The 27,673-nt window shown below is 47.6% G+C and overlaps 1 protein-coding gene and 2 long non-coding RNA genes across 5 annotated transcripts; 2 read left to right on the top strand and 1 right to left on the bottom strand.

Moving 5' to 3' along the window:
• Positions 1–228: 228 nt before the first annotated feature.
• On the bottom strand, positions 229–16,489 carry TUBB6 (tubulin beta 6 class V). The gene is made up of 4 exons (XM_044773500.2): positions 16,327–16,489; positions 15,848–15,956; positions 14,100–14,210; positions 229–1,717 (listed from the first exon to the last, which is right to left on the bottom strand). Exons 1-4 carry the CDS (start codon positions 16,381–16,383, stop codon positions 654–656), a joined length of 1,341 nt encoding a protein of 446 aa, XP_044629435.1. The 5' UTR covers positions 16,384–16,489; the 3' UTR covers positions 229–653.
• Positions 15,864–20,400, top strand: LOC139045678 (uncharacterized). Its single transcript, XR_011504543.1, has 3 exons — positions 15,864–15,985; positions 18,582–18,619; positions 20,278–20,400. It is a non-coding gene; the product is annotated as an uncharacterized lncRNA (long non-coding RNA).
• A 14-nt stretch (positions 20,401–20,414) lies between these two features.
• LOC139045677 (uncharacterized) lies at positions 20,415–25,042 on the top strand. Of its 3 annotated transcripts, none has more exons than XR_011504541.1 (5): positions 20,415–20,553; positions 21,536–21,610; positions 23,481–23,588; positions 24,544–24,646; positions 24,906–25,042. It is a non-coding gene; the product is annotated as an uncharacterized lncRNA (long non-coding RNA). The 3 variants fall into 3 exon arrangements; XR_011504540.1 differs by lacking the exon at positions 20,415–20,553 and adding an exon at positions 20,943–21,068; XR_011504542.1 differs by lacking the exons at positions 20,415–20,553; positions 24,544–24,646; positions 24,906–25,042 and adding exons at positions 20,943–21,068; positions 24,110–24,246.
• The last annotated feature ends 2,631 nt before the right edge of the window (positions 25,043–27,673 follow it).

The following is a 27,673-nucleotide window of genomic DNA, read 5'->3' as shown; positions in this document are numbered from 1 at the left end:
TGCAAATGGGGACCACGGGCTTTTCCTTACGTGTGCACTGCTTTCACGCTCAGAATTCTGGCTATGGGACCACCCTAAAGCCTCCAACTGAAGACAAGCCCCAGCCTCTGAGTTCTTTTAGTGAGCTGCTGGGGCAGTCCACTCAGGAAGAGAAGAGACCCAAATAACCACTGTAAAAATGCAAAGTCACAAATCTATCACGTAACAGAGGCTGTAAGAGACAAAGGAGCAGTTTCAGTGTTTTATTATGAATAGACTGTTTCAAAGTTCAGTAATTGCATACTCAGTATAAGGCAGCACCGCACAGCTTCAGGCTTCCTCACAAAGGATGAAAAAACACTATGTGTGAACTTCCCTGCTAATTCTCAGACATAGTTGAACACAATAGAAGGTGAGGTTTATTTCTTTAGCTCTTTATTTCTGGCCCATTAGTTCTTTCAAGTCCTCCAGCAGAAAATCCCTGTAGGCTGATGTTCAGATCGGGCAGCACTGCCGCTTCTCTGCTATCTTACTGTACTTTGTTCCATATGACTGACAGTACAATGTTGCTGCATTTCCCAGGGGCCTACACCCACATATTTGGACCAGGGCATCATTGGTGGCACCAGAGTTAAAGATGGTCTGCATTGCGGTATCTGAGACAGGGGGCTCCTCTATTCATTGATCTCCTCTTCATCGTCCTCAAAAGCTTCTTCACCATCATTGGCCGTAGCTTCTTGATACTGCTGGTATTCTGACACCAGGTCGTTCATGTTGCTCTCTGCTTCTGTGAACTCCATCTCATCCATGCCCTCCCCTGTAAACCAGTGCAGGAAGGCCTTCCGGCGGAACATGGCAGAAAACTGCTCCGAGATGCGCTTGAACAGCTCCTGGATGGCCGTGCTGTTGCCAATGAAGGTGGAGGCCATCTTGAGGCCCCGAGGAGGGATGTCACACACGGCCACTTTGACGTTGTTGGGGATCCACTCCACAAAGTAGCTGCTGTTCTTGTTCTGGATGGCCAGCATCTGCTCGTCCACCTCCTTCATAGACATGGGGCCCCGGAAGACAGTGGCCACGGTCAGGTAGCGCCCGTGTCTCGGATCACAGGCCGCCATCATGTTCTTGGCATCGAACATTTGCTGAGTCAGTTCTGGCACCGTGAGGGCCCGGTACTGCTGACTGCCTCGGGCTGTCAGGGGAGCAAAGCCAGGCATGAAGAAGTGGAGGCGGGGGAAAGGGACCATGTTCACTGCGAGCTTGCGGAGGTCAGCGTTGAGCTGGCCTGGGAAGCGCAGAGAGGTGGTGACCCCACTCATGGTGGCGGACACCAGGTGGTTTAGGTCCCCATAGGTTGGCGTGGTGAGCTTCAGGGTGCGGAAGCAGATGTCGTACAGGGCCTCGTTGTCGATGCAGTAGGTTTCATCTGTGTTCTCCACCAGCTGGTGGACTGACAGGGTGGCGTTGTAGGGCTCCACCACAGTGTCGGAGACCTTGGGGGAGGGCATGACACTGAAGGTGTTCATGATCCTGTCGGGATACTCCTCTCGGATTTTGCTGATGAGCAGAGTGCCCATGCCCGACCCCGTTCCTCCCCCGAGGGAGTGGGTGAGCTGGAAGCCCTGCAGGCAGTCACAGTGCTCACACTCCTTCCTCACCACATCCAGCACCGAGTCCACCAGCTCGGCTCCTTCTGTGTAGTGCCCCTTCGCCCAGTTGTTCCCTGCACCAGTTTGTCCTGGAATAAAGCCAAAGAGAGAAGCATGCAATTTAAATAGGGCGGGATGGGAGGGGACTGCTCATTATTATCAATACTTTTTAAATAGGATGGAACAGATGTGTTATGAAGTGATTAGACAATAGTGTTGGCCAATGTTAGGGGCGGGAAACAGGCACCCACCAGCATTGCTGCTGGGGTCATGAATTAGTGCAACCTCCTCAGACAAGTTAGACACCCATGAAATTTTAATATGTACATGTTTTGACCTGGTCATTCCATTCTTATTTTTAGATAGGTAATTCTTGCACATGGTAAAATTTAAAGGGAACAAAATTTTGTACACATTAAAAAACAAGTTACTTTCCCATCTCCTTTGAGCTTTCCCAATTTTGTACTAGGTACAAATATTTGCTTTTCAAAACAGTAATCCTTTTTCACGGTAATGGAGCCCCTCGTTCATCATGGAGAATTACTGTTGCAAAGTTTTCTGAGCACCAACTATTTGTTTTGCACCTATAATGAAATGCTCGGCACAGCAAGTCATCCCTGCCCTCAAACTGCTTCCAGACCGGGGATGTAAGGAGCTAACATACCTGAAAGATTTTTGTATTTTTATCCCAGGAGGTCAAGTAACTAGAAAGAGACCTTCTAGTTGGTCTACTTTCTGCACAATGGTACATTTTCCCCAACATGCTTATTTATATTTTACTTTATGGAAGAAACATAGAATCTGAAAGGCTGGCTCTTAAAACAAAATTAAAACCCTATTTTTCAGTTCATTTCATTATAAAATTGAAGATCTATCAGTAGAGAAGTCATATTTTTCAAGATGTAAAAATAATACCTGTGTGTGTATGAATGGACGCCCTCAACGAGAACTGGTAAAGAGGCCCGGGGGGAGCTTATAGTGGTTTTTACTTTCCTGGACACGCACATCTCTTGTACTCCACACACTGTTGCTTTGAAGCCCTGAAAATATTTTAAAACTCCACACCCCACATACATTTTTAAGTTGACATCTAATTTGTTTTCATAAATGAAAATAGTTGCAAATGATATTTTAATTTATGGGATACTAGAAATACTCTTTTAAAAACAAAACTGTTACATCATTCTGTTAAATGTAGCCAACAGAGTCTATAAAAGTCAGAAATAAACCCTAAGTTGAAACTGACTGTTTTAAAATTCCTGTGATCACAAGGTGTTTAAAATGTCAATATAACCATAGTTCTTTAAAATGTGTTCATTTATCCAAGGGTGAATATTAAATATTGCCAGAATGAGACAGGGTTTGGCATCAACTTTGTTCCTCTTCTTTATTTTTACTTATATAAATAGTGAGAAATCTTGTCCACATAAATATGTAAATAGGAATGAGTCGTTTTCTAATAATCTCATTCAATTATTTGATCTTCTTCAGTTACATGCCAAAAATCAAAGCGATCTATCATCAAAAAGTATTTTTAATTATCTTTCAGCCAAAAACTCAATTTTGTGGAAAGGAGAATTGGAAGCAAGCAGACTTGCATCAATCATTCTTTTCTTCTGTTTCTGGAAGACACCAAAAAAGGCTTTACCAAGCCTTACCTAAGGCTAACTCACTTCAAGGCACTTTGTTGAATTCAATATACTTAGAAAGAACTGGGAAAACTGAAATTTTAATTCCAATACAACTTTTTAATGAAATGTTTTAAATATATTTTTGTCAAAATTTTTAGGTTGCAAGGGCCGCCCCATGGCCTAGTGGTTAAGTCCACGTGCTCCGCTTTAGCGGCCCAGGGTTTCACTGGTTCGGATCCTGGGCACGGACATGGCACCACTCATCAGGCCATGCTGAGGTGGCGTCCCACACAGCAGAGCCAGAAGGACCTAGGACTAGAATATGGAACTATGTACTGGGGGACTTTGGGGAGAAGAAGAAGAAAAATAAAAAAAAAAAAGATTGGCAACAGATGTTAGCTCTGGGCCAGTTTGAAAAAAAAAAAATGGGCTGCAGATTTAGCTTATTCAGGTTATAAAAACTATTGGTCACATAATCTACCTGGCAAAGGCAGTTCTCATTATCAGAGCAATCCTCGAAATTGGACTTACTTTCTGTCAGAGAAACATGACTTTATTTTTCAATTCAAATCAATGTTAATATGCATTTCAAGGAATATCAGAAAAACCCCTGAGAACTAAATTCTGGAGCACACTGTAAGGTAAATTACAAAAGCAGTAAAATCAGAGGAAATGATGCAGAGACCTATTTAATAAATTATAAAAATGAGGCATTGCTATTTCTCATTATTCTAGTAATAAGGCAATGTAGTAAATAGTTAAAATGGTAAGTTATTTAGGAAGCAAAGAAGGTTATTAAAAGGTATTATAATCTTTAATACGTGGGTATATCAAATCTGGTTTTGAAACAAAGAACCATGTGTAAAAAATTTAAAAATAAATCCACTAGTACCCTTACCAAACTCTCCCTACGTAGTAAATGAGAGACCAGGTTGCGCTGCTGGAGAGGAGAGCGGGCAGGTGACCTGACGTGTCACGTGGACGCAGAAAACAAGAGGCGGCAGAGATGCCAAGGCCGCCGGTCCTCCCGTCGGGGCTAAGCACTGCTCTGCTGGCCTTGCACTGTACGGACCTCTCCCCGTTTATTCCAAAGAGGTTAACTTGACTTTTGGCTACACCTGGCTGGTGGCAACAACTCCCAACCACCAGGCAGAGCTCAGAGTCTCTGCTGCGGGTGGGCAGGCCCACGCCTGAAGCTGCGCACACCCATGGGGAAACTGAGCTGGGCACCAGGGTCACCACTGAGGCCGCCTCCTGAGCCCAGCCTCCTGCAACATCAGGTACGACGAGTAGATGGCAGACTCTCACACACTTTGGGGCAGGGGCCCACTCACTGGAGGTTGGCTGACAGGCACCCCTGGATTCTGCTGTGTACTAGGCCCTAGTCTTGGGGGGAATGAGCGTTCTCTCAAATTCCTTTGAATCCTCCATAGCATTTATCAGGGCTAAGTACTGCGGGTGTTGAAAGAAAAATAACCGAAATTCTGTGATGCTTCAGGAAGTTTAAAACGGATTGACTATAAGTGACTTGTGTGACATACAAAGGGATGCTCTCTCCTCAAATATCTAAAGGAGTCCTACAAATCAGCAGGGAAAACAACAGCCTTTAGGAAAACAAGCAAAGGACACAAACAGTTCACAGAGAAGAAAATGCAAATAACTTAAATATTCTGGGGCCTGCCCAGTGGCGCAGCAGTTAAGTTTGTGCCCTCTGCTTCAGTGGCCAGGATTTTGCCAGTTCACTGCTTGGCAAGCCATGCTGAGGCAGGTGTCCCACATATAAAGTAGACGAAGATGGGCATGGATGTTAGCTCAGGGCCAGTCTTCCTCGGCAAAAAAGAAAATGATTGGCAGCAGATGTTAGCTCAGGGCTAATCTTTCTCAGGAAAAGTAATAATAATAACTTAAATATTTGACCTATTTCTCATAGATGAAATGCAAATTAAACAAGTAGATTCGATTTCTCCCCTAAGAAACTGACAGAGCTCAAAAGGTTTGAGCACACGGTGTTGACGAGAGTTTAGGGCAAGGCCCCTTCAAACATGAGCTGCTGGAGGCATGATGAGGACTGGCCTCTGTGGACAACAACTTAGCAAGATCTATCAAAATTAGTCCCTCAGACTCAGCAATTCTATGAATTCTCCTGCATATGTGCAAATGACAGACAGACAAATACTCACTGAGGAGCAGTTTGTAATAGTAAAGAAAAAAAGGACAATGTAAATATCTATCAACAGAGGACTGGTTAAATCAATAATCAATAATGGTATCTATGCAAAGGAAAACGATCGCCATCAACCCCAGTACTGAGATGGAAAGATTTTCAAAATATACTGCTACAGGGAAAAAACCCTAAAGAACTAAACGGTCTGTGTGGTTGGCTATCCTCACAGGTGTGTAATCGACGTGCACGTATCAGCTGGTACGTGCACAGAATGTATCTGAAAGGATGCACCAGAACCCTTAAGAGCGGCGCCTCTGGGAAGGAGTCTGGGAGGGGGTGGCACCAGCTCAGGGTAGGAAGGAGATCCAATTTTCACCGTACACCCTTTGTTCCTTTTGAATCCTGGACCAAGTAAATGTTTCACCTGGCTAGCTAGCAAAATGAACATTGTTAACTGTATCAAAACATTTAAAAATGCATTTAGGGGGGCTGGCCCCGTGGCCGAGCGGTTAAGTTTGCGCGCTCCGCTGCAGGCGGCCCAGTGTTTCATTGGTTCGAATCCTGGGCGCGGACATGACACTGCTCATCAAACCACGCTGAGGCAGCGTCCCACATGCCACAACTAGAAGGACCCACATCGAAGAATATACAGCTATGTACCGGGGGGCTTTGGGGAGAAAAAGGAAAAAATAAAATCTAAATAAAAATGCATTTAGGAAATAAATTAGAGAAACATGCACTGAACTAATGACTATGGTTCTCTGAAGGACAGGACTGTGGGGTGTTCCGTTTCAACAATAGTGCACACTGCTTATAAAATTTAAACAAACATGCACCTTATGACAATCAAGAGAAAATTAAAAGATGAAAACATACCTTTAAGGAAACATTTTTAAATGTCATCAATAAGTGGGGAATTACTAACAGACAACGCACATACAGTGGAAAGGCGCTGCGACAGTCAAGGGGGATGTCCAAGTTATGTTACTCAACTCTCCCAAAAGCTGCAAAAAGGTATGCATGGCATGATCCTATTTTGCAAAACCAAAATCAACTGTGTGTGTATGCACGTGTGGACACGCGCATGTGTGCATGCGGACGAGTGCATGTGTACACAGAAAAAGTCCAGGCAGGACACAGCCCCATCGTCTACAGCACTTAGTTATCCCCAGGGAATGTAATCTCAGGGCCATCAGTAGAAGGGATGAGGGGCTTCCATTTTTACACCATATACTTGTGTATCATTTGAGAAAACGTGCAAACAGTTTTAACTTTTTCTTTTTTTTGAGAAGATTAGCCCTGAGCTAACTGTTGCCAATCCTCCTCTTTTTGCTGAGGAAGGCTGGCCCTGAGCTAACATCCATGCCCACCTTCCTCCACTTTATATGTGGGACACCTGCCACAGCATGGCTTGCCAAGCAGTGCCATGTCCCCACCCGGAATCCGAACTGGCGAAGCCTGGGCCACTAAACTGGAACGTGTGAACTTAACCGCTGAGCCACCGGGCCAGCCCCAAGTTTTAACTTTCTAATGAAAACATTAAACACATTTAAATATTAAATATTGACGTTTCCTGTAGGGCAGAACTGCCCATCCGAAGCAGACCCCAGCTGGCCCCCGCACTGGTCTGTCTTAGCCCCACCTGACAAGTGAGCTCAGCCTCTCCCTCCTCCTGTCTTTGCCCCACTGAGCCTGTCAAAGGCACCAAAGCTATTGGCACAGCAGGACCAAGGCTCTGTAGAGCGGGCCTGGGCTTGGCAGACAGCCCCTTCATGCTGGCAGCACACCAGAGGGCACTGGCCACTCTAGCACTCTCAGGTGGCCGTTTCCTTGTCTAGGAGATGACTGTGTCTTCTCTTACGAACAGAGAGATTCACTTTCTTCCCACCCAGTGGGGTCACACAGTAAAACCTGGCTGGCCACCATCTCTTATCAGGCTCGAAATGGTCACTGTCCTTCCTATGTCCCCACTAACTCCTGTCCATCCCCTCCCCACTCAACCCTGCAGGCAGCAGCCTGGCCAGACTACACGGGAGGCCTTGGGAAGAACAAACTCCGGGCTAGCCTCATAGCTGGAGCTCAACGTAAAACTACGACACCTTTACAAAGGAAGGACTGTGAGTGCAATGGTCAAAAAGAGCCTAGCAATTATTTCATTAAAATGGAGTAGAAACCAACAGCGGAAAATAAGTAGGTGGCTTTAGGCAGATCCAAGCCTCAGCAAATCAAGTTCACTCTAGAGCTAAGTCTACAGCTACTCAACTTGACTCAACTTGACTCTCCTCCAGCTCACACCACTCACTTGGCTTCCTCAATATTTACAGCATGATTAGCCATGAAGTTGTCTCTGCTCTTGACAAAAGGAGGAAGCCTGTGACTTCTGAAAATATTTTGCTCCTGTCTCATAGCAACAGTTAAATATTTGGGGGTCATGAGTTGAACATCTTCTGTAAGGAGATGTTGTGACATTAATCAGAGGCTCCAGATTCTGGAACACAAGGCTGCAGTCTCTAAGCCTTGGCAGGCAGGCTGCAGCGCATCCCCCGGGTTTCCTCAGAGTCCACCCTCTGCTTTGCCTGCAGCTCACACTGGGTCATGGATTAAGCCTTAAGGCTGCGTATGTGCTTCCTGACCCCTCTTCTAGCCCTGAACGTCAAAGAAAAAGTTACAGGTGCAGAAGGAGGCTTAAAGGAAAGTTATCTTTCTGCTGTTTCATTTTCTCCCACAAAACTCTCTCCCACTATGCAATAGGCATGACTGCTATGCCACCAGCAATTTGTTAAGAAAAAAATTTTTTTTAACTATATCCATGTTCAAAACTCAAATGCAGAAAACTTTCTCTGGTTTATTTTAATTTACTAACTCTGAAACGATGAGCTATAAAGCCAACGGAGGGTGAACCATCTCCCACCCGTGGACAGTCCTGCCTCTTCTATTAACCGAACTTAAACCAGATGACTTAGAAACGAACAACATAGAATGTTTATGCATTCTGGACACTCCTCCATTCCACATAACAGACGTGTTATCCGAACAAAATAAGCACGTTCATTTAAACAATTCACAATTCTTAATTAAAAAGTGTCAATTTTTAAAAATTACTATTAAATACAGCTATCTCCCATCAGTATAATCTGTTAAAAATTTTAAATACTTTGAATCAAAACAGGGATGCATGTTGTAAGAAAAAAGCAAAGATGTAATAAGCAATCCTGGAGACAGTTTAAATGCCTAGTGTCATTTCTGACATTTTGGAGGTTTACAAGGACGACAAATTAGATAAACAGGCACTAGAGGTCTGTCTTAATTTGTTTTTAATATTTTTTATCCCATTTATCAATAGCTAGAAAGACAAGGCCAGACCTTTCTCACACTTTCTTAGTTTTCAGTTCCAATAAATTAAACCAAAGAAAACGTCCACAATTGCTGAAGCCGCTGCTCAGAGACTCTAGCCTACCATGACTTCAATTGCTTGTGACGCTCCAATCTCATGAAAATCAGTTCATGGAGTCAACTCTCTTTCAAACCTCAACAGGGCCTATCTGCACAGGAGTGATGGCCAAGGGTGAAGCCTGAGTCCTGAGCAGACAGCTGGGCTGAGTGAGCAAGTGAGGCAGAGAAGGCGTCTGGCCTCCAGCGTCCTATTTGAAACCTCCAGAAAGTGGATAAACAAGTGCCATTGCCTCATCCAAGACATGTTTCTTATGACAGATTTAAAGCACATAAAAGGATATGAAGAATAATTTTTGTTTTTTAAGGAAGACTAGCCCTGAGCTGACATCTGCCACCAATACTCCTCTTTTTGCTGAGGAAGACTGGCCCTGAGCTAACATCTGTGCCCTTCTTCCTCTATTTTATATGTGGGACGCCTGCCACAGCAATGGCTTGCCAAGCAGTGCATAGGTCCGCACCCGGGATCCGAACCAGCCAACCCCGGGCCGCCAAAGCAGAATGTGCGAACTCAACCCATGCCACTGGGCCAGCCCCATGAGGAATAATTTAATGAATAGCTACATCCCTACTACCCACTATAAGAAACAAAACATACCAATGTTACATGAAGCCCAATATAACAAATATAAGTTTGAACATCTTAAATTGAAACAATGTAGAACTGGATAATTTTTTCTATGTCCTCTCAAAAAGCAGCAAAAGTCACGCGCGCGCGCGCGTGTGTGTGTGTGTGTGTGTGTGTGTGTTTCAGGTAACCAACCTTCCTCATGGGATCAAGGGTCACCGACTCAAATTTTAATATCGTGTCTGCAGGTTTCTCTATGTACGAGTCCTGTTTATAGGTGTGTGCAAGTTTTTTTCTTATACAAGACCCAAATTCAGAATTGTTCTGACATTTTCTATGAAGCAGTTCTTAAAGCACTGTCAATTATACTGCTCCAAGTACCTCACAGAACAAGCATTTGGTTGATACATTTCTTTCAAAGTTTGCATTGAGGCAAAAGCATAGCAGAAATTACGCTCTCAAACATTGCTGGTGGCACTAACCCGACCGGAAAGAGTATGGCAAATGTATGGAGGCCAAAAAGAAAGAAACAAAGGGTGAAATATATGAAAGTATACTATGATGAGCATAGGAAATAATTTTCTTTTACTCTAGTTTTTAATTTTTAATAATGTGGTTATATATTAGTTTTTGTTGAAGTGAAAACTAAAAATAAATACAAATAATTTAGAACGGAGGGGACCTCCCTTTTTAAAAGGGTGGTATATTCTCTTTTATGAGATGATGACAACCATGTCCCTTACCTTGCTTCCTTTTCTGAATTTAGTTGCCAGAAACCCAGAGCCACAACTGAATTCATGCTCCCTGTTAACTTTGTTTTAAACTGCCACGTTTTACGGCTATCTTTACTGTACGTTGTCTCATATCCTTTTAGAAGCAGGAAAGATATGTATTTTACATAAATAAAACGACGATATTTTTATATATATAAACACATATTCACTTCTAATGTGCACCTGCCTCAGGAAGGACATCCACAAAGTCAGCAACAGGACCTGGCCTCCAGGGGGAGCTGGGCGGACAGTTAAGGCAGGGACTAGTTTTCCGCTGTATAACATTCACTATTTTTTGAATTTCATATCATGTACATATACATATTGTCTATCAAAAAAGAGTACATTTTTCTTAATAATGAAATATATTAATTTTGTTTGGTAAAATTTACTTAGACCTAGGTAATTCAGGTTCAAGCAACCTTAGCTATCCTCTCAGATTCTTACCAGAAATTCATCGAACCTTCAAGGGAAGAAACTGTGAGCAGAACTCTACATGGAGGTGCATTTTTATGGAGGTGGGAGAGACAGGGCCGTTGCTTCCCTCAGATTCTTACAGAAGCCTGGACCCCAAGACGCTCGGGAGCCTTTCGGGCTACAGACTGAAAAGCTGAAGGAGCCCGGAGAAGGGAACTGATACAGCAGAGGTGGCAGAGCTGAAACGAGCTGCCTGGTTTCCCTTCTCCTGAGTCTCCGGATCTCCTTCACCGGCTTCACAGCGCTCTCTCTTCTTGGCTACACTGACTCAGGAACCCAGCAAGGCGGTGCAGAAACAGTCTACAGCTGCTAAGAGCCTATACTCACTCAGTAAGAGAAAGCGAAAGAGAGTGTTGATCTGTATAAAGAAAGCGGAGAAAGTCATCCTTTTGCTCTCCTCAGCACAGAGAATTTTAATGTTATCCAGAGTGCTGAGAGAGCAGTCGACGGCAATGACAAGGACTGACACCAGCTGCTGGGAAGGGCAAGGGGACCCAGAGTTCTCAGACACCACCGGAAGGCGTGCAAAGGGGCTGAGCTCTTTTAGAGATGAATGTGCAGGATCCGTGGTGAATGTGCAAGCATCTTTGTGGGACAGACTCCTAGCACTGAAACTGTCGGATCAAATTTCTTGATTTCCTGAATCTCTTAGGTTGTTCTCTGAACAAAGTTAAAAAGTATTATTTCCCCAAACACCTTCACCAACACTAGCTGTTAGCAGTTTTTAAAATACTGGCCAATCTGATGGGAGAAAAAAATTATCTTGTTTTAATTAACTCCCCCTCATTCCCAATTACTAGTAAATTTTGTCCCTAGGTATCTACAATTTTATCACTATTGTGAATAGAATATTTTCCCATTATATTTTATAATTGACTATTGCCTTTAAGGTGATCCAGTTTGCCTAGGACTTTACCCGTTTCAACACTGAAAGTGCAGTGTCCTGGGAAACCCCCCGGGTCCCAGGCAAATCTGGACAGTCGGTGACCCTAGAGCAGTAATGTCTGAGTATTTTGATCTGTGTCCGGCTGCCTTACTGAGGTCTTATAAGTGCTCATCATTGTCCAGCTGACAGCCTATCTGGAAAATCCAAGAGAATTATTATATCTGCAAATAAAAATATTGTGTTTTTCTTTAAATGATTTCTATTTCTTTTCTTTCTCTGGTCTTTGTGCACTGGCTAGAGCTTTCAGAACATGGAATAATAAAAGAGACAACAGACATCTTTTTCTTCCCAACTTTGCTGGGAATATTTCTAATGTTTCACCAGTGACATTGCTATGGATTTGGTAGATAATTCTTAGATAGTTCTTTATTCTTAAATAAAGGAAGTTGCTAGCTTAAACAGAAGTTTTTTTGTCTTCTACAAATCAGGAACACATACTAAATTCTATCAAATATTTTGTGGCATCTATTAAGATGTCTCTTAATCTATTAGGTGACTTAATGTCCAACCACCCTTGCATTCCTAGGATGTTGTTGCTAACATTCATCAAGCACTGACCATGTATAACGTATTCTAAATATTTAAATAACCGAGAATCTTCTGTTACCCTCAAGGAAACCATCTTTACCTGGTGCCTTTTGGGGAAGAGGTTGGAATGTAAAATTTTGATATATTCCATTTCTAAATCACAGTGCCTTTAAGCCAGGAATCAGCCTTAAGATTCTTTTATTTCCTTGTTGAATGATTGCGGTATCCCTATTGATAAATACTTTTTTCCCTCTAGGAACATTTCTTTCTTTCTCTCTCTTTGGTGAGGAAGATTCGCCCTGAGCCAACATCCGTTGCCAATCTTCCTCTTGAGGAAGATTAGCCCTGAAAGCTAACATCTGTGACAATCTTCCTCTATTGTTTGTATGTGGGATGCCTCCACAGATGGCTAATGAGTGGAGTAGGTCTGTACCCAGGATCTGAACCTGCGAAGCTAAAGCGGAATGTGCAGAACTTTAACCACTCGGCCACAGGGCTGGCCCCTAGGCACATTTCTTAATAGTTACACTGGTCATTTTTGAGAAATAACATAAATGAACATGTGGTATCTCACATTAAGATACAATTGTCGATGGAAAACTTTTAAATCTGCCACACATCCTGTAAACTCTACTTTGGCTCTTAAGATACAAATGGCTGTGAATGGACATGTGTTTGCCTAGTGGCTTTTCACTTTCTCTCTTCATTCCCCTAATTTGGCAGACTATATTAAGGCCTTGAGCACTGCTGTCCAACAGAACTTTCTGCAATGATAGAGCTGTTGTTATTTACACTGTCTAATATGGTAGCCACTAGCCACATTTAGCTATTGAGCACTTGAAATGTGGCTAGTACAACTGAGGAAGGGAATTAGTTTTATTTAATTTTAATTAACTTAAATTTAAAGAGCCACATGTGGCTAGTGGCTACCACATTGGGCAGCAGGGTCTAGAGCTGTCTTTGCTCGGGGCCCATTATGGTCTCCAGCAACACAGGTCTAGTTCAGAAAGGTAAAGAATGCAAATGTCCCCATTTGTGGACTATAAAACTATTGGTAATTTAGGTTTTCTGATGTAAGAAAAAGGGCACCACAGAGCCTAGTCCTGGTCTATCTGAAATATCAAAGGTGACAAAACCCTTGAACAAGTCATTATCAGAAGCTTTGCCCATCCCATTGGTTGTGTGGGTTGTCAGAGCGATGGGGAAGGGTTGATACCTAGCGGTCTCAAACTCTTTGTGAATGTTCATCTTGCTGGGTCACCTTTATAACAGGTCATTGCCTGATTCCACTACAAGGTAATAAATTCATGTACCAATAAAATCTTCCAAGATTCTGTCTCCTCTGGTATACTTTGAAGTAAGCTTGACTCTAAAAACCTTAGCGACAGGGTGATGAAAGCTGGTAACACTAATGGTGCCACTTTATTTAATTCTACATAATTTTCTTCGAGAGTTTGCAAAGGGACAGGTGCTATTATCATTTTTTTAGGTGGAAGAAAGGAGGGGAGGATTTGCCCAATTCTGATGAAACAAAACTTACAAGGTGCCAGCCTTTAGAAAGAAAAAACTATCTATAGATAGTGAAAAAGAAATATGGGTATAAACACACTGAAGTTAAAAGATGAGCAATATAGCAACAAAAAAACAAATGATTATCATATTATGATTATTTATGAGAGAGAGAAAAGTTAATACCTAAATAATTCTTTTAAATCAAGAACTATCAGTATCAGTATTTCATTTAGAGATACAGAGATTACCTGCCTAGAGAAAAAGTCAAGACTTAAAAGAGGTGCCCTGTGATGAGGCTGGGGACTGTTGATTTCCATTTAAGCTTTTCAATGCCATGTGATGCTTTTAATCTTGCACATAAATTAGTTAGATGTTTAAAAAAAAAAAAATTGGAAGAAGAAAGTAGGAAAGATGGAACCTACCAAAGATGAAGTTGTCAGGCCGGAAGAGCTGCCCGAAAGGCCCAGACCGCACACTGTCCATGGTGCCAGGCTCCAAGTCCACCAGGGCGGCCCTCGGCACATATTTCTGAGCTGGAAGAGAATAAAGCCACCCACAAGGGTCACTTTCTGGTTTCTAGAGTAATGGACTTCCCCATAGCAAGCCCAGCAGCACAGCTGCCTGGAATGTATGAAGCAGGGCTTCTTCAGAGAGAGCACCTGGCTTTCTCAGAACCACCGAATCTTAGCACTAGGCGGGGCCTCGGAGAACACAATCCCACCCTTGAATTGTTCAGGCGAGGAAACCAGCCCAGGCATGAATGGGTGGAGGAAGTTCCAGGATTAAACAGGATGAGAAATCAGGTCTCCTGACTTCCTGCCCACTGTATTTTCCAGTTCACCCTGATACCTCTTTCCTGTTGGCAAGTTTTACTTTTTTAGCTCCATGGAAATAAACTGTATTTGTTGCAGCAAATTGCAGTGTTGCTGTGACAGTCTTTCTGCTTTTCAGCACCTCTTTCCTGCACACACATACATAAACCCAAGCTACAGTTTGAGCACCTCGTCACTGGTACCACTCCATGGACAGTCTCCCGGGAGAAACTCACATTTATGAATGAATGTTGCTGTATAGCATTTTCATTTGCAAGCACACTTTGCCATTTGGGCAAGAAATTGTTCCCAGTGAGGATGGGGTTAATAAGACTGCACACAGGAACTGTTCCACAACTCCTGACCTACTGTGCACACACCCAGATTGAAGAAAGGATATAACCAAGCTGGACCTAAGGGTTAACAGGAAGTGCAATGTACACTAAAATTTTTCTTAACGCTATCTAGAAATTTCACCTTCTGTGCCCTGCTATTCCAGACCTTTTGTCATTGCTGCTTAATGAATAAAACCCAGTGATTTATGTAACCCGCTCTTCCCAGCTTCTGTGTGGACAAGCAGCAAATGACTCCAAAAACTGAGAGTGATCATCTCTGGGGATATATGTCATGTGTGTGGAAGGGCAGCTAATTTTCTGGGTGTTCTTTCAATATCTTCGTTATTTCTTGTTTTCTGAAGGGCATGTATCACTTTTATAACAAAAAATAGTTGCAGAAATAATGCATACATGTAGCCACAATACGTATGTAGACATTCAGGTCAGGACTGATACTGTTTCCAAACTTGGATAAACCACAGCCTGGAATTTTTACTAAACTCCACCAGTTACCCTGAATTGTCTGCAGTTTCAGCTTCCAGGGAGCATAAAGTTTTTTAGAAGGTCTGCAAAGGGCCAGAAAAGTCATTTAAGGGAGTGTTTTTCAAATTTTTTTGCCAAGAATCTCCATTAATACATTTTAAACGGGGGCGGGGAGGGGGGAGGCCGGACACGACCGACTAAGTTGATTTCACAGCACTAACGGGTTGTCTGGTTCAAGAGCTCAAACCCGCGGGATAGGCCGAATGCCGTGATTTGAAATAAACTGACGGCAGATTTCCCGCCCCAGGGAGAACAAGGCAGGAGCCCGGCGTGCTGCTACATCCGGAGAACTCTCCCCACCGCAAGCTGTCCTCACGTGAGGGCGGCACCCCAGCGCCAACGCCGGGTCTGGGCGGGGAAGACCGGGAGAAGGCTGCGGTCCCGAAAGGGGATGACCAGGGTCCGGGCGGGGATGGTCGGAGTCCGGGAGGCGGATGGCCGGGGTCCGGCGGAAGGGCGGGAGCGGGCCGAGCTACTCACACGATGACTCATTGTAGTAGACGTTGATTCTCTCGAGCTGCAGCGCCGAGTCACCCACGTAGCCTCCGGCCGGGTCGATCCCGTGTTCATCGCTGATCACTTCCCAGAACTTCGGAAGGGCGAGGCGGGGAACAGACGGTCAGAGCCCGGGGCCCAGGGCGCCCCCGCCCGCACCTCCCCCAGGGCCGCCCGGGCGGGGCGGGGGCGCGGGGCCGCAGCGGCCGAATTCCAGACGCGCCTGAGCCGCCGGCCGCCGCTCCCAGGGGGTGGGGAGGGGGCGAGGGCCAGGGGTCCGGGCTGAGACGCCCCCTCCTCGGCCGCCACTCCTCGGGCACTTCCCGGGTGCGGCGCGGGGCAGACGTGCTCCGAGGACCGAGGGGCACTGGGCGGTGCGCCCGAGCCGTCCGCCCGCACCGAGGGCCAGCTCCGACCCCCGGCCTGCAAGCCGCCCCCCGCAGGGGAGTCCCGCGCCCGCCCACCTTGGTGCCGATCTGGTTCCCGCACTGGCCCGCCTGGATGTGCACGATCTCCCTCATGGCGGGCGCCGGCTCTGCGCTCGCAGCTCTCGTTCTGCGGACGGCGACTAAGACTGCTGGCCGGCGGGCGGCGCGCTTGGGGACCGACCCCACGCCCGCCCTCCCCCGGGCACTCGACCAATGGCGGCGGGCCTCCCCTGCCCGGCCGCGCCCTGCGCCGCCGCCGCGCGCCTCCCTCCGCGCCCCCTCCTCCCCAGCCGCCCCGCCCCCCTCGCCCACCCCTGGCTGTCCCGCGCCGGGTCCCGGGAGGGAGGACAGGTGCTGCCGGGCGGGAAAGCGAGACTGGGGACCCCTCGGGCTCTGGCATCGAGGGGCTGTGCTGTAGTCCGTCCCCTGCTGAGCCCACAGGGGCAGCCGCCGTCCCACACGGGGCCACCTGGGTGGGTTCCGGGACCGCCCGGCGGACTCAAATTCAGCGGGTAGAAGGGCTTTGGGACTCAAAAGTCGAGTTTTTCGGGGTGACCCCTTCGCCCTCCCGCCCACTTAACCCCGGGTTTACGTTCTTGTGTCCTCGCCCTCCCGCATCTCCGGTCCCGCAGCGCGGGTGCCGTTCCGTTCTGACGACCCCGGACCGTTTGTAAAGGGGTTTAGTGAAAGTGAACACAGGCATGGCTGGATCTGAAAATGGGCACTCCCTGCACGGTGGTCTACGCAGCTTCTCCACCGGGAGCCAGCGATGAAAAGCGCCTTGGCCCCGGGAGGGCGCAGAGGGCTGGGCTCCTAGGTCGGGGACTCCCTTTGCTGGTCGAGGGGAGGTGTGGATGTAGGTGTTCTTTGCTGGGGTAGGTGCGATGCTGCAGGGGACTAGAAGGAAGGTTTAATCATACAGAGCTCATCTTCTCTCCTCAGGGGCAGGGGCCACCTGCCACGAAACACAGACGGAGGCCCTGCAGAAGGAACTAAGTCCACCCTGGGGACCTGGAAACAATTCTGTTATGCAAAGCATGGCTCCATACTTATTTTGTAAAATGGTTCCCAAATGTCTCTCTGCAGCTCTGACCTCTTTTTGAACCCCAACCTCCCATTTCCCAGCTCCTCCTGGGAACCTGGTCCCCTCAGCCCCTCCAGGTGGTAAACAAAGTCCTCACTTGTTAGCTGATGGGCATTCGGGCCCCCTACCCTCTCTGCTCAGCTGCCCTCACTCCTGGCCAGAGACTGCTTTCCTCACACAGCCTGGGCCCTGCTGCGGCCAGCCTTCCCACAGGCGTGCCCCGCCCCCCATTCCACTCCTAGGGCAACTGCGCTGGCTAGGCTCACTCGCACCTGTACTCTTGCAGCAAATGCCTAATGCAGGCCAGGTGTAAATCAAGGGTGCTTCTGGGCGTGAATTAGGTCCTCAGGGAACAATAGCCCCTCTCCCAGGCTGGTCTTGTTGGGGGAAGGAATGACCACTGCATGGTGAGTCAGGGTGACTGGGATCTCAATTCCAGGCCTGTTTCCAATTAGCTCTGTGTGAACTCCCTTGGATTCTCAGGCCTTCAGTTTACTCATCTGTAAAATAAAAGGCTTGCCCTCGGGGCCCTGGTTCTGCGGGCCCCTTCGGTCTGAATGTGCATCCACCAAAGACTTTTGCAAGAGTTTCCTCAAGTGAACACTTTAGGTAGGGAGCTTCTGGAAACCCCGGGCTGCTTCCCCTCCCAGGCCAATGGAAATGCTGCACAATGAGGAAGCAACTATGTTCTGTAATTTGCACCAGCAGTTTCTTTTTAGAGATGTTAAAGCTTTGGGAAAATCCTAATGTGTATGTGTGTGGTTAGAAAGAGGTAGAGAACTTTTTCAGAAAATTTCTTTTGGAGTTTTTCAAATGTTTCTAATTTTAGGGATTAATTTCTTGAAACTTTGGATCCCTGCCCCTATCCCCTTGCACTCCCCTGCAATGCTGCTTCTCTGCCTTCTTGTAGGTCCCCACATCTCTCTTTACACACGGGACACTACCAGGGAGGCAGGTGAGGGGACCACAGCCTCACCTCTGCTCCCCATCAGACTCTGAGCCTGAGATGACCCAGCCAAGCTCTTCTGAGTGTTCAGCACTCTAATGTTGCCATTGCTCAATTTAGTTATTCACTCCAAGGAAATGTTCCCTTTTTTTTTTTTAGGAAGATTAGCCCTGAGCTAAGATCTGCTGCCAATCCTCCTCTTTTTGCTGAGGAAGACTGGCCCTGAGCTGACATCCATACCCATCTTCCTCTACTTTACAGGTGGGACGCCTGCCACAGGATGGCTTGCCAAGCAGTTCGTAAGTCTGCACCCGGGATCCGAACCGGCCAACTCAGGGCTGCCAAAGCAGAGCATGGGAACTTAACCACTGCACCACTGGGCCGGCCCTGGAAACGCTCCCTTTAAGCATCTGCTGATGCTGAGTCTAGTGCAGGGGCCAGGCAAATGGAGGGCGTATGGTTCCTAAAAGAGCCTTTCTTCAGCTCAAGTCACTCAGTCCCTGTGGAATCAAGTTGCTAAGTAGTTTAAAGAAAAGTGTCTCCTTTAGAAGCTTCAGTAGTTTGCTGAAATAGCCACCTTTTCAATGCCAGTTCTTGGGTGGAAATTTGAGTCCCAGGTATTTGATGGAAACAGAAAGGAGGTGTCAGTGTGGCTTCAGGGACACCACTGTTATCTGGATTTGATGGGGGGAAAGTTGATTTATTGGCGTTTCTAATGGACACTCCCTTTGACACGCACCCCAGCCTAGCATCCTCACCATGAGGGGAGGAGGTAACTAATGATTAAGGCTCATGGCTGGATGCTTTTGTACAGAACTTAGGAAATCATCACATCAACCCTCCAGGGCAGGTGCTATTGCCAATGAGGAAATGGAGGCTCAGAGCAGCCATCACCTTGCTGGCAAGTGGGGGTGAAAGGATTCCACCATGAGTCTGAGGTGGGTCCCTAATATTGACGGGGCCGGAGCAAGAGTACACATATGTCTAAAGTTATAGAAATTACAAATGAAGCTTACACAAGTCATGGAGAGGGCATTCTGTCCTCCCACCTTAAAGACAGAAAGTCATCCCTCGATATTGGGATTGTTTCCAGGACCCCCTTCAGATACCAAAATCCGTGGATGCTAAAGTCCCTTATATAAAACGGTGTGGTATTTGCGTGTAACCTAGGCACATCCTCCCATATGCTTGAAATCATCTCTAGATTACTTATAATACATAATACAATGTAAATGCTGTGCAAATATATTTGTTTAGGGAATAATGACGAGAAAAAAGTTCTACATGTTCAGTACAGACACAACCATGGGAGGCCTTTCCATCCAGGATTGGTTGAATCCGCGGGTGCAGAACCTGTGGATGTGGAGGGCTGACCACACCTTTGTACCTGGAAAGCCAGGGTTCAACGTAGGATTCCCAGACTCCTTGGGGATTTGCATCAGGAGTGGCGGTGAGAGGAGGGCTGGCCACCAGCCTCCAGCCCCAGCATCAGCTCGTCTCCCTTTCTTCTCGCCTCCAACTTCGTCTCACCTGGGAAGGATCTCCCAGGCATGCCTGTGGACACCCCAGTGCTCAGCCCAATCTTGTCCTCCCTCGCCCTTACAGAGCCGTCCCTGGGCCACCCCTTGGTGCACATCAGTGTCGCAGTCACCTGTGAGAGGAGGGGGCCCTGGAAGCAGGTTCCAGGATGTTTGGGCAGGGAGTCCTGAGGTCCTGGGGAAGCAGGGGAGTGGACCCCTAGTGGGGACATCCCAGCAGCCCTTTGGGAGGGATGCAGCCCACAAGCAGGGCCCTCTTGGCTGAGTCTGAGGGGATAATGGAGTTCTCAGTCCATGGCCTTGATACTCTCATGCCCTCCCATCTGCTTGCTGTCTGGCCCCCAAGCCCCCCCGTCTTCTCCTGCGCCTTTGATCACATTTCCCTTCTCCTCCACTGCCCTCTTCTGTTTCCTCCACAGTCAGTCATCTGCAGCAAGGACTCCGGGGTCACTGCCCAGGTCTGGACACTGGTGTTGAAAACCCCTCAGGACACAGGAGACAGGGATCACGTGCTTGCTCCTCCCGCCCCTTTTCTGTGTTGCTGTGACCAAAGAGTCAGGATCCCATCCTCTCCTCTCCAAATGCCAAGAAGCCCCTGGGGAAGGACCACAAGGGGCCATGTCAGGCTCTGAAACTGGGCTAGTGATGGCCACCCATGGTCTTATTTTCAAGTAAAACTCCAGATTTTGACAAAGGTAATGACATCGGACCATTGTGCTTTCATGTGATGTGACTCTTGGCAGATAGAGGATGGGTTCTTCAGAAGGGAATGACTATCCCACTGTCGGCGTGCCAGGAGGGCCAGTGCTGCCATGGGAATGGAGACTGGTGCTGTGGGAGGTGGGAGGGGTGTTCCTCTCTCTGGGCATTGCCACCTGGCCTTCAAGGACTGTGACAAACTGCGGCTCTCCTGTCACCAGGGTGAGCAGGCTCTGGCTGCACAGCCACAACCAAGGATGGAGGAGTCGCCACCAGCCGAAGCTCCAGGTTAACTCTCGGGTTAAGCTCCTTTGCCCTCCAGCACCTCCAGCACAGCATTGTCGAAGCTTTCTCTCTGGCAGGGCTCCGGCAAAGGGGAGCTAAGGTCCTGCTCCTCTGGCAAATGGGCACCCGGGGCCAACGTCAGCGGTGCCTGGATGTAGCTGTGACCCCATTATACTCTCAGTCCGGTCCAGCTGAGGGATCCTGGTCACACCTAGAAGAATCAAAGGTATACAGGTGGCCTGTAGACTGTTAGACGCTAGCCTGGGTTGAGCGCAGTCTAGGTAAGGATATTTTCTTGGGTTCTAATTCTTTTGAAAAGTGATATTTCATATATAGTATTAAAGAAATATATTTGACCAGCCAGAACAACATGCTCACAGGCCAGATGGACATGAGAGGAACACTTATCCAGGGGGCCCGGGAGCATCTGCACTGTGGTGGTGGGCCGCGCACAGTGTGCAGCGCACTGGGAAACAGGGAAATGCAGGGCCAAGCGCCACCTGGTCGGACTACCATGGTCAGGGCCTGCCTCTGTCCCTCATGTGCTCTGTGACAGACCCATGCCTCACCTGTCTGCACTCGCGCCCCCGATCTGTGACACAGGCTCATACAGCAGCTAATGTCTAGGGTGGTTGTAAGAATTAGACGAGATAACCCACACGCAGGCATGTCGTGAACTTGCTGTTTCTTCAGCCAGGCGGCCGTGCAGTGATCATGCAGACAGAAGGTGACCTTTCAGGACTGCCCCTGACACCTGCAGGGCCCAGGGTAAGTGTACAGATGGAGGCCCATGTATCATAGGACTGTATTTAAAAGTTATCATGCAATATTTGCAATATGCTCTAATTTCCCACTTTGACACATATGTACCTTTATGATGCTCTGAAGGCCAGGTTTGAACTTAGAATTTTCCAACATGATGCTCATAATTCTCTGCTGGAATGTGACAGAATTGGAGAGCAGGCCCCAGCCCTCGACCTGACCCTCTTATCTTTGTCCTCGCAGCTCCACTGTGCACATGGGGCCCTGTGTGTTCAGGGTGGACATCTCACCTGCACCTCCAAGTGGTCCACCCTGCCCAGGATGGGGGTGGGGGTGGGGTTGGCGAGCACTGGGGGTGAGACCACCGCAGGGAAGCAGGCCTGTTTGGGCCGCTAAGGGCGGGGCACCTAGACAAGACCTGGAACGCAGAGGCAAGTCCCCTTGGCCTTGCAGACGGCTCACTGTGTTGGGGAGATGCTAGAGGAGCCCAGCAGAGAGGCTCCTCTGGCCTGAATCCAGGGGCGACAGAGCTTCCAGGTGAGGGCTGGGCGGAAATGTGAGGAGCGCTGGCTCTGCCGTGGGGCCCCTGGGAGCTGGTGCCTCCCTACGTTTTCCTGGACTCCTCGCTTACCTCGCTGCTGGAGGTGGTGTCACCAAGTCAAAACTGTCAGTTAGGGGCTGGCTCCATGGCCGAGTGGTTAAGTTAGCGCGCTCTGCTGCGGCGGCCCAGGGTTCAGATCCTGGGCGTGGACATGGCACCCCTCGTCAGGCCACGTTGAGGCGGTGTCCCACATCCCACAACTAGAAGGACCTGCAACTAAGATATACAACTATGTACAGGGGTGGTTTGGGGAGATAAAGCAGAAAAAAATTAAAAAAAACAAAAACCTGTCAATTAATTTTCCAATTCTGGGGCTGAGAATCATGAGCATTTTTCATTTCAGATGTGACAAGAACTGTGAATATAATATGCTTTGAACTGTGACAGGCAGGTGGGCCACGGCAGCCACTTGGGACCCTGCACTCTAGTTATTGCTCTTGGAGGCATCATTTAATTTGTCTCCATGTTGATCATTTATTCTAGGGGGGTCTTAAAATTAAGATCACCTGGGAATTAAAATCTCCAACCACACCAGGGGGAGCTTCCAATTCTGTGGTGGGACATCTCAGATGTGTGGACTTTGAGTAAGCTCGTAGGGAATTTCAAATGTGCACTCTTATTTAAGACCCATGGATTTATTTATTGTCTTTCATGAAGCACACATTTATTAAGTGTTGGCTCAATGCCCCGAATTGTCCTTGGCTCTGACAATACAAAGATGACTGAGCCAGACTCTGCCAGAATAAGTGTCCCAGACAGGATGATAGCAGCAGGCACAGGACCTGGTGGGCATAAAGTTCTCGACTGAATTCCAAAGAGGGACAAGGCCTTCCCAGCAGAGAGAATATACGAACTGTTCTACTTTGACCAAGTATGGGGGGAGAGGTGGCTCCATACAAGTGGTAAGAATCAGGGCCGGCCTGGTGGCGCAGCCGTTAAGTTCGCATGTTCTACTTCGGTTGGCCAGGGGTTTGCCGGTTTGGATCCCGGGTGCAGACATGGCACTGCTTGGCAAGCCATGCTGTGGCAGGCATCCCACACATAAAGTGGAGGAAGATGGGCATGGATGTTAACTCAGGGTCAGCAAAAAGAGGAGGATTGGCAGATGTTAGCTCAGGGCTAATCTTCCTCAAAAAAACAAAATAAAATAAAAGTGGTAAGAATCAAGCAGCTAAAAATGTTAGCAAGTTCTGCAAACAACTTTCGTCAGCTAATGTGACAGTTGAGAGTAAGTGGAAGCCCCAGACACAAGGCGATCCCACACTCCCCCTGCAGCTCATTTCCAGGGCCTCCATCAGGTGTCACCCGCTTGCCCAGATTCTTCTCTCAAATGAAGCAAAGACCTTAGGCCGAGGAGGGAATTGATTTAAGACCCACTAACAGGTGAGTAGCAGTTTGAAAAACACTGAGAAGGGTGATCTGACTCTCTGGTTGGATTTGGAGGGAGAGGAAAAGGGAGTGTGTTCAGGCTGGAGGCCCCCACTCCGGTTCGCTGCATTCCACACCCTGCGAAATCCACGATCTCTGGCTGCCCGTGGCTCTCCCAACCACGGGCAAGAAGCACCCGGCTGGCCAGAAGGTCCCCTCTGCCTTATGGGGTGTCCTGGAGGATGCCCCTACCGGCCATTAGGTTATTAATTATTCCCATTTAAAAAATGAGTCTAGCCCTTCCAGGCTCAGAATTTCACAGGGCAGCAATCACTGCCGGTTTTACTGTAAGTTGCAAGAGGCTCCCTTCCGCAGAGGACAGCCCGGCCAGGGCGCCCGAGGGAGCGGCCGCCGCGGGTTGCCGTGGGGGGTCTGTCCTGGGACGGGGAATCCCCAGGCCCCCGGGCGGGCAGGGTGCTTCCCCGCGTCTCACCGCTACCGTTTATTTCGGTCTTTCTGCATAAATCTAATTACAGAAGATCTGGAAAACTCCAAGAATGTTAAGAATAAAGCTGCAAAGATTGTTCAGGATTAAAAAAAAAAAAAAAGACGTCTGAGGAGAGGTGAAAAGCACCTTGGAGATGCAGCAGCCCAGTGCCAGCGTGAACCCTGAATGCATCCCAATTGTTGTTGTTGGGTTAATCTCTAACACGCATTTTGAGGACAGTTGGGGAAATTAAATGATATCTAGTTGATGCTATTTTTTAAAGTGTGATACTGATACTGGTTACACAGGAGAGCCATGCTGAACTGTCATGTGCACGCAGCTTGCTTTCAAATGCTTCATGAAAAAGGATGGGGGGGGGGGCTTGTGTAGAAAGAGAGAGGAAATGTATCAATGTTAACAGTAGATAAATGTCAACTGTTGGGAGTTCATTTTATTGTCATATTATTCTTTCAACTTTCCTAGAGGTTTGAAAACTTCTCAAATAAGATGATGAGGGGGAGAGTGCACAATTTAGCCCAGCGAGTGGAGCACACAGCAGCCTGGCAACAGCCTCCCGGTTCTGTAGGTAAAGAGCCGCCCCGAGGAGCGTGGTCATGGGCTTTCTCCCTTCACGTGGACAGAAAAGGAACAGATGAGTGCAGAGTGCCATGCGGCTGAGGGACAGTGGCTGGAAGGGAACAGGAGGACTTCCCAAGGCTGGAGGTCTTGAAAAACAGGCTCAGTCTCTTTGATCCATGATGAGTCAAGTGTGGAGAGGGAGGAAAGGGGAGAATCCCTATTCCTTCTGGAACTCTGAGGGGCCTCCATGATGTTCACCTGGGCAGTAGGGAGCACAGCTCCTTGGGATCCAATTCAACCCCAACGTTAACTGGACATCTATGATGTGCGAGGCACCAGGCTGGTCTGGGAGATAGTCGACTGCTGAGCTGCTGACCTACTGTGGGCAGATGAAGGACTGAAGAGCCAGAGCACTGAGGAGACTGGGCCCAATTGTCTTGAGCAGCCCACCCCTCCCCAGCCCTGTGTCTGTGTTTGGGTTCATTTGGACAGTCGTGATGGTCGGGTGATGGGCATGCCCATCCACACTCCCCCTCAGGGCACTTTTGTGTAGCCTTAGGAACAAAAATAAAGATCTTGTTTTATATACCTTTCCTAGACAAGGTCTGGGATGTGTGGTTAGAAAATATTTTTGTTTTTATGGAATTGCTAAACCCCTGGAGTGCCAGAGGAGGCCACATGGAGTGTGGCTCCTGCGGCCTGTTTTCTTCTGCGTGGGAAGTGAGTCTGGACATAAACGGTGACGCTTAACCCTGCATCCTGGAAGTTCTAGGTTTAGATAAAATGTTTCCGAATTACCCAGTGAGTGAGGAAGACCACACGATCTTTAAATTCCCTCCCAGCTCTCACATCCTGTGACTAATCAGCAGCTGTCCTAACTTAAATCAGACAAAAACTAGTGGGTCTAAAAGGCAACCTGATTGTCCCATTTCATCTATTTCTAAGAAAGCAGTGAGCATATATCCACGAAGTACACAATGAAGAATAAACATTCATGTGTCGAGCTGAGTGTAGGAAATCAGGTTGATAACACAAATGACCGGACACCTCTCTGATGAACATGGAGCTGTTGCCGTGCTGTGCAGCAAAGAGGCAAAAACGGGCAGCGTCTCGCACTTAACTGCAATCAAACGGCTTTACCCAGCGCAGCCCAACTCTCTCCGTTTGTTAAATTTCCAGTCATAGAATCAACTCCAACACTGACCACTTTCTCTGATACCACACACAATATAATAGTCTTCAGCAGGTTCTAAAAGGAGGAGCTCTGAATAAGGCGACAGAACCTGCGATCTAGTCCCCGATGAGCCCCTAACAAGTGTTTTGACTTCTGAGCCCCCGTGTCTTCCTCTGTAACACGATGGCGTTGCATAGACCACATGTGAGGACCCTCGAGCCCGAACATCCAGAGCTTCCCCACCGCCCCCGACCACACTCTGACAGCAGGTGGGAACTTCCACCCCCACTCCCCTCACTCTGGCCCCTTATCTGGGAGACGCACAGCAGGGTGTGTGGGGCTGGGGGCTGAGACAGCAGCAGTCAGCCCTGGAGCTGTGGAGGAGGGGAGAGAAATGCTGGGATGGGGGTGGGGCAGAGGCCCAGAGGGGCGAGCCCTCAGCAGGGAGGCTGGACATCCCTTGAGGTGACCTGGGTGGAGGGAAGGGGAAGGAGAGGAGCCTTCTCCTCGGGATTTCAAAAACCGGCAGAAGCAGGGCGACGTTCAGGACCAGCCTGGGCAGTTTAGATTTTTTAAAATAGTCTTTATTTTATTTTTCTATTAAAAACTAAGAGGAATTTTTCAAGGTGAAAAGTTCTGGAGATCTGTCGCACAACAATGTGAATATACTGAACACTACTAAATTGTATACTTAAAAATGGTTAAGATGGTATATATTATGTTGTGTATTTTCTTCACCACAATTTAAAAAAAGGGGTGGTGGCATAATAGGCAAGTTTCACAAAAGTTGGAAAAGCCTGAAAATCCAAAATCAAAATCCAACCCCCCAAATACCATTACTTAATTAATTAACATTTTGACACATTTCCTGCCAGTCTTTTCTTCTACACTACTTTTCTTAAACTTAATTTGATTCGTGTTGCATGCGTGCTATAAAACAATGAACTTTGTAAACATAACTCCTTCATGTTAGTAGGGTGCTTCATAAAAACCATTTTAATGGCTGCACAGCATTTCATAGCGTATTCTAATTATTCCCTTATGTTTGGCCGTTTTGGTTGTTTCCTATCTTCCACTATTATCAATAATGCTTCAACAAACATCTCTGTGCATGAAATGTTAATTGAATTTAGAATTGAAGATTGGTTCCTATAAGTGGAATTAGAACCAGGTCAAATCTGATGACTAAAAGGATTTCGATGCATCTGTCAGTCCCCTCCTCCAGGCAGAGAATCAGTGCAGGAGAGAGCTTCGCACAACCTGAGGCTGAGAGCCACTCAGCGAGGAGGGAGATCCTCACCCACATCCTCCCTGATCTCTGGATGCCTGGCATTCTTTGAGGGGAGACAAAGCCTTTGTCCCACCCTTAGCGAAGAAAGCCAGGACAAGCGCAGTTGGCAGGGGGCGTGACTTCTGGTTTGTGTGAATGAAGGTTTGAGACCCAGCCCTGATTAGGGGAAAAGGGATTAGAGAGGTGGAGGTGGCCTCTGGGTGACCCAGGAAGTCACTGAGGAAGAGAAGGACACTCCCACCAGTTCTGCCCGGCGTCTGACCTGGAGCACTGCTCTGGTGTGATAGAAATGCCCTAATACAGCTCTATGCCCCACGGGGCCACTTAATCCACACCCCTCTTATAGGGACTGTCCTCGATGGTTCCATTTGCAGAGTGTTCGCTGTCCCTTTCTATGTGCCTTCCACAGTGTCCTCTCCATGGAAATGTTAGAGCACATCGCTCTCCTGCTAACAGGGGTGGCTGGGACTAGTGGGGCTCTGAAGTCAGACAGAGCCAGTTCATTTCAGCTCTGCCATGTGGGAAATGGGACTGTACCTCCACCCTCACAGGATTGTTGGGCAGGTTGT

This window comes from Equus asinus, chromosome 7 (genome assembly GCF_041296235.1).
Source record: "Equus asinus isolate D_3611 breed Donkey chromosome 7, EquAss-T2T_v2, whole genome shotgun sequence".
Classification (NCBI taxonomy): domain Eukaryota; kingdom Metazoa; phylum Chordata; class Mammalia; order Perissodactyla; family Equidae; genus Equus; species Equus asinus.
Note: the sequence above shows the minus strand (reverse complement) of the source record. Positions and strands in the feature narration are given on the sequence as shown.

Bases quoted from the DNA above. Each gene is read 5' to 3' on its own strand.
- TUBB6 (XM_044773500.2), bottom strand. From the start codon at position 16,383: ATGAGGGAGATCGTGCACATCCAGGCGGGCCAGTGCGGGAACCAGATC. The intron at 15,957-16,326 runs GTGGGCGGGCGC...GCCCTTCCGAAG, and splicing joins GGAACCAGATCGGCACCAAG to TTCTGGGAAGTGATCAGCGA. The intron at 1,718-14,099 runs GTAGGTTCCATC...GCTTTATTCCAG, and splicing joins GCCTGACAACTTCATCTTTG to GACAAACTGGTGCAGGGAAC.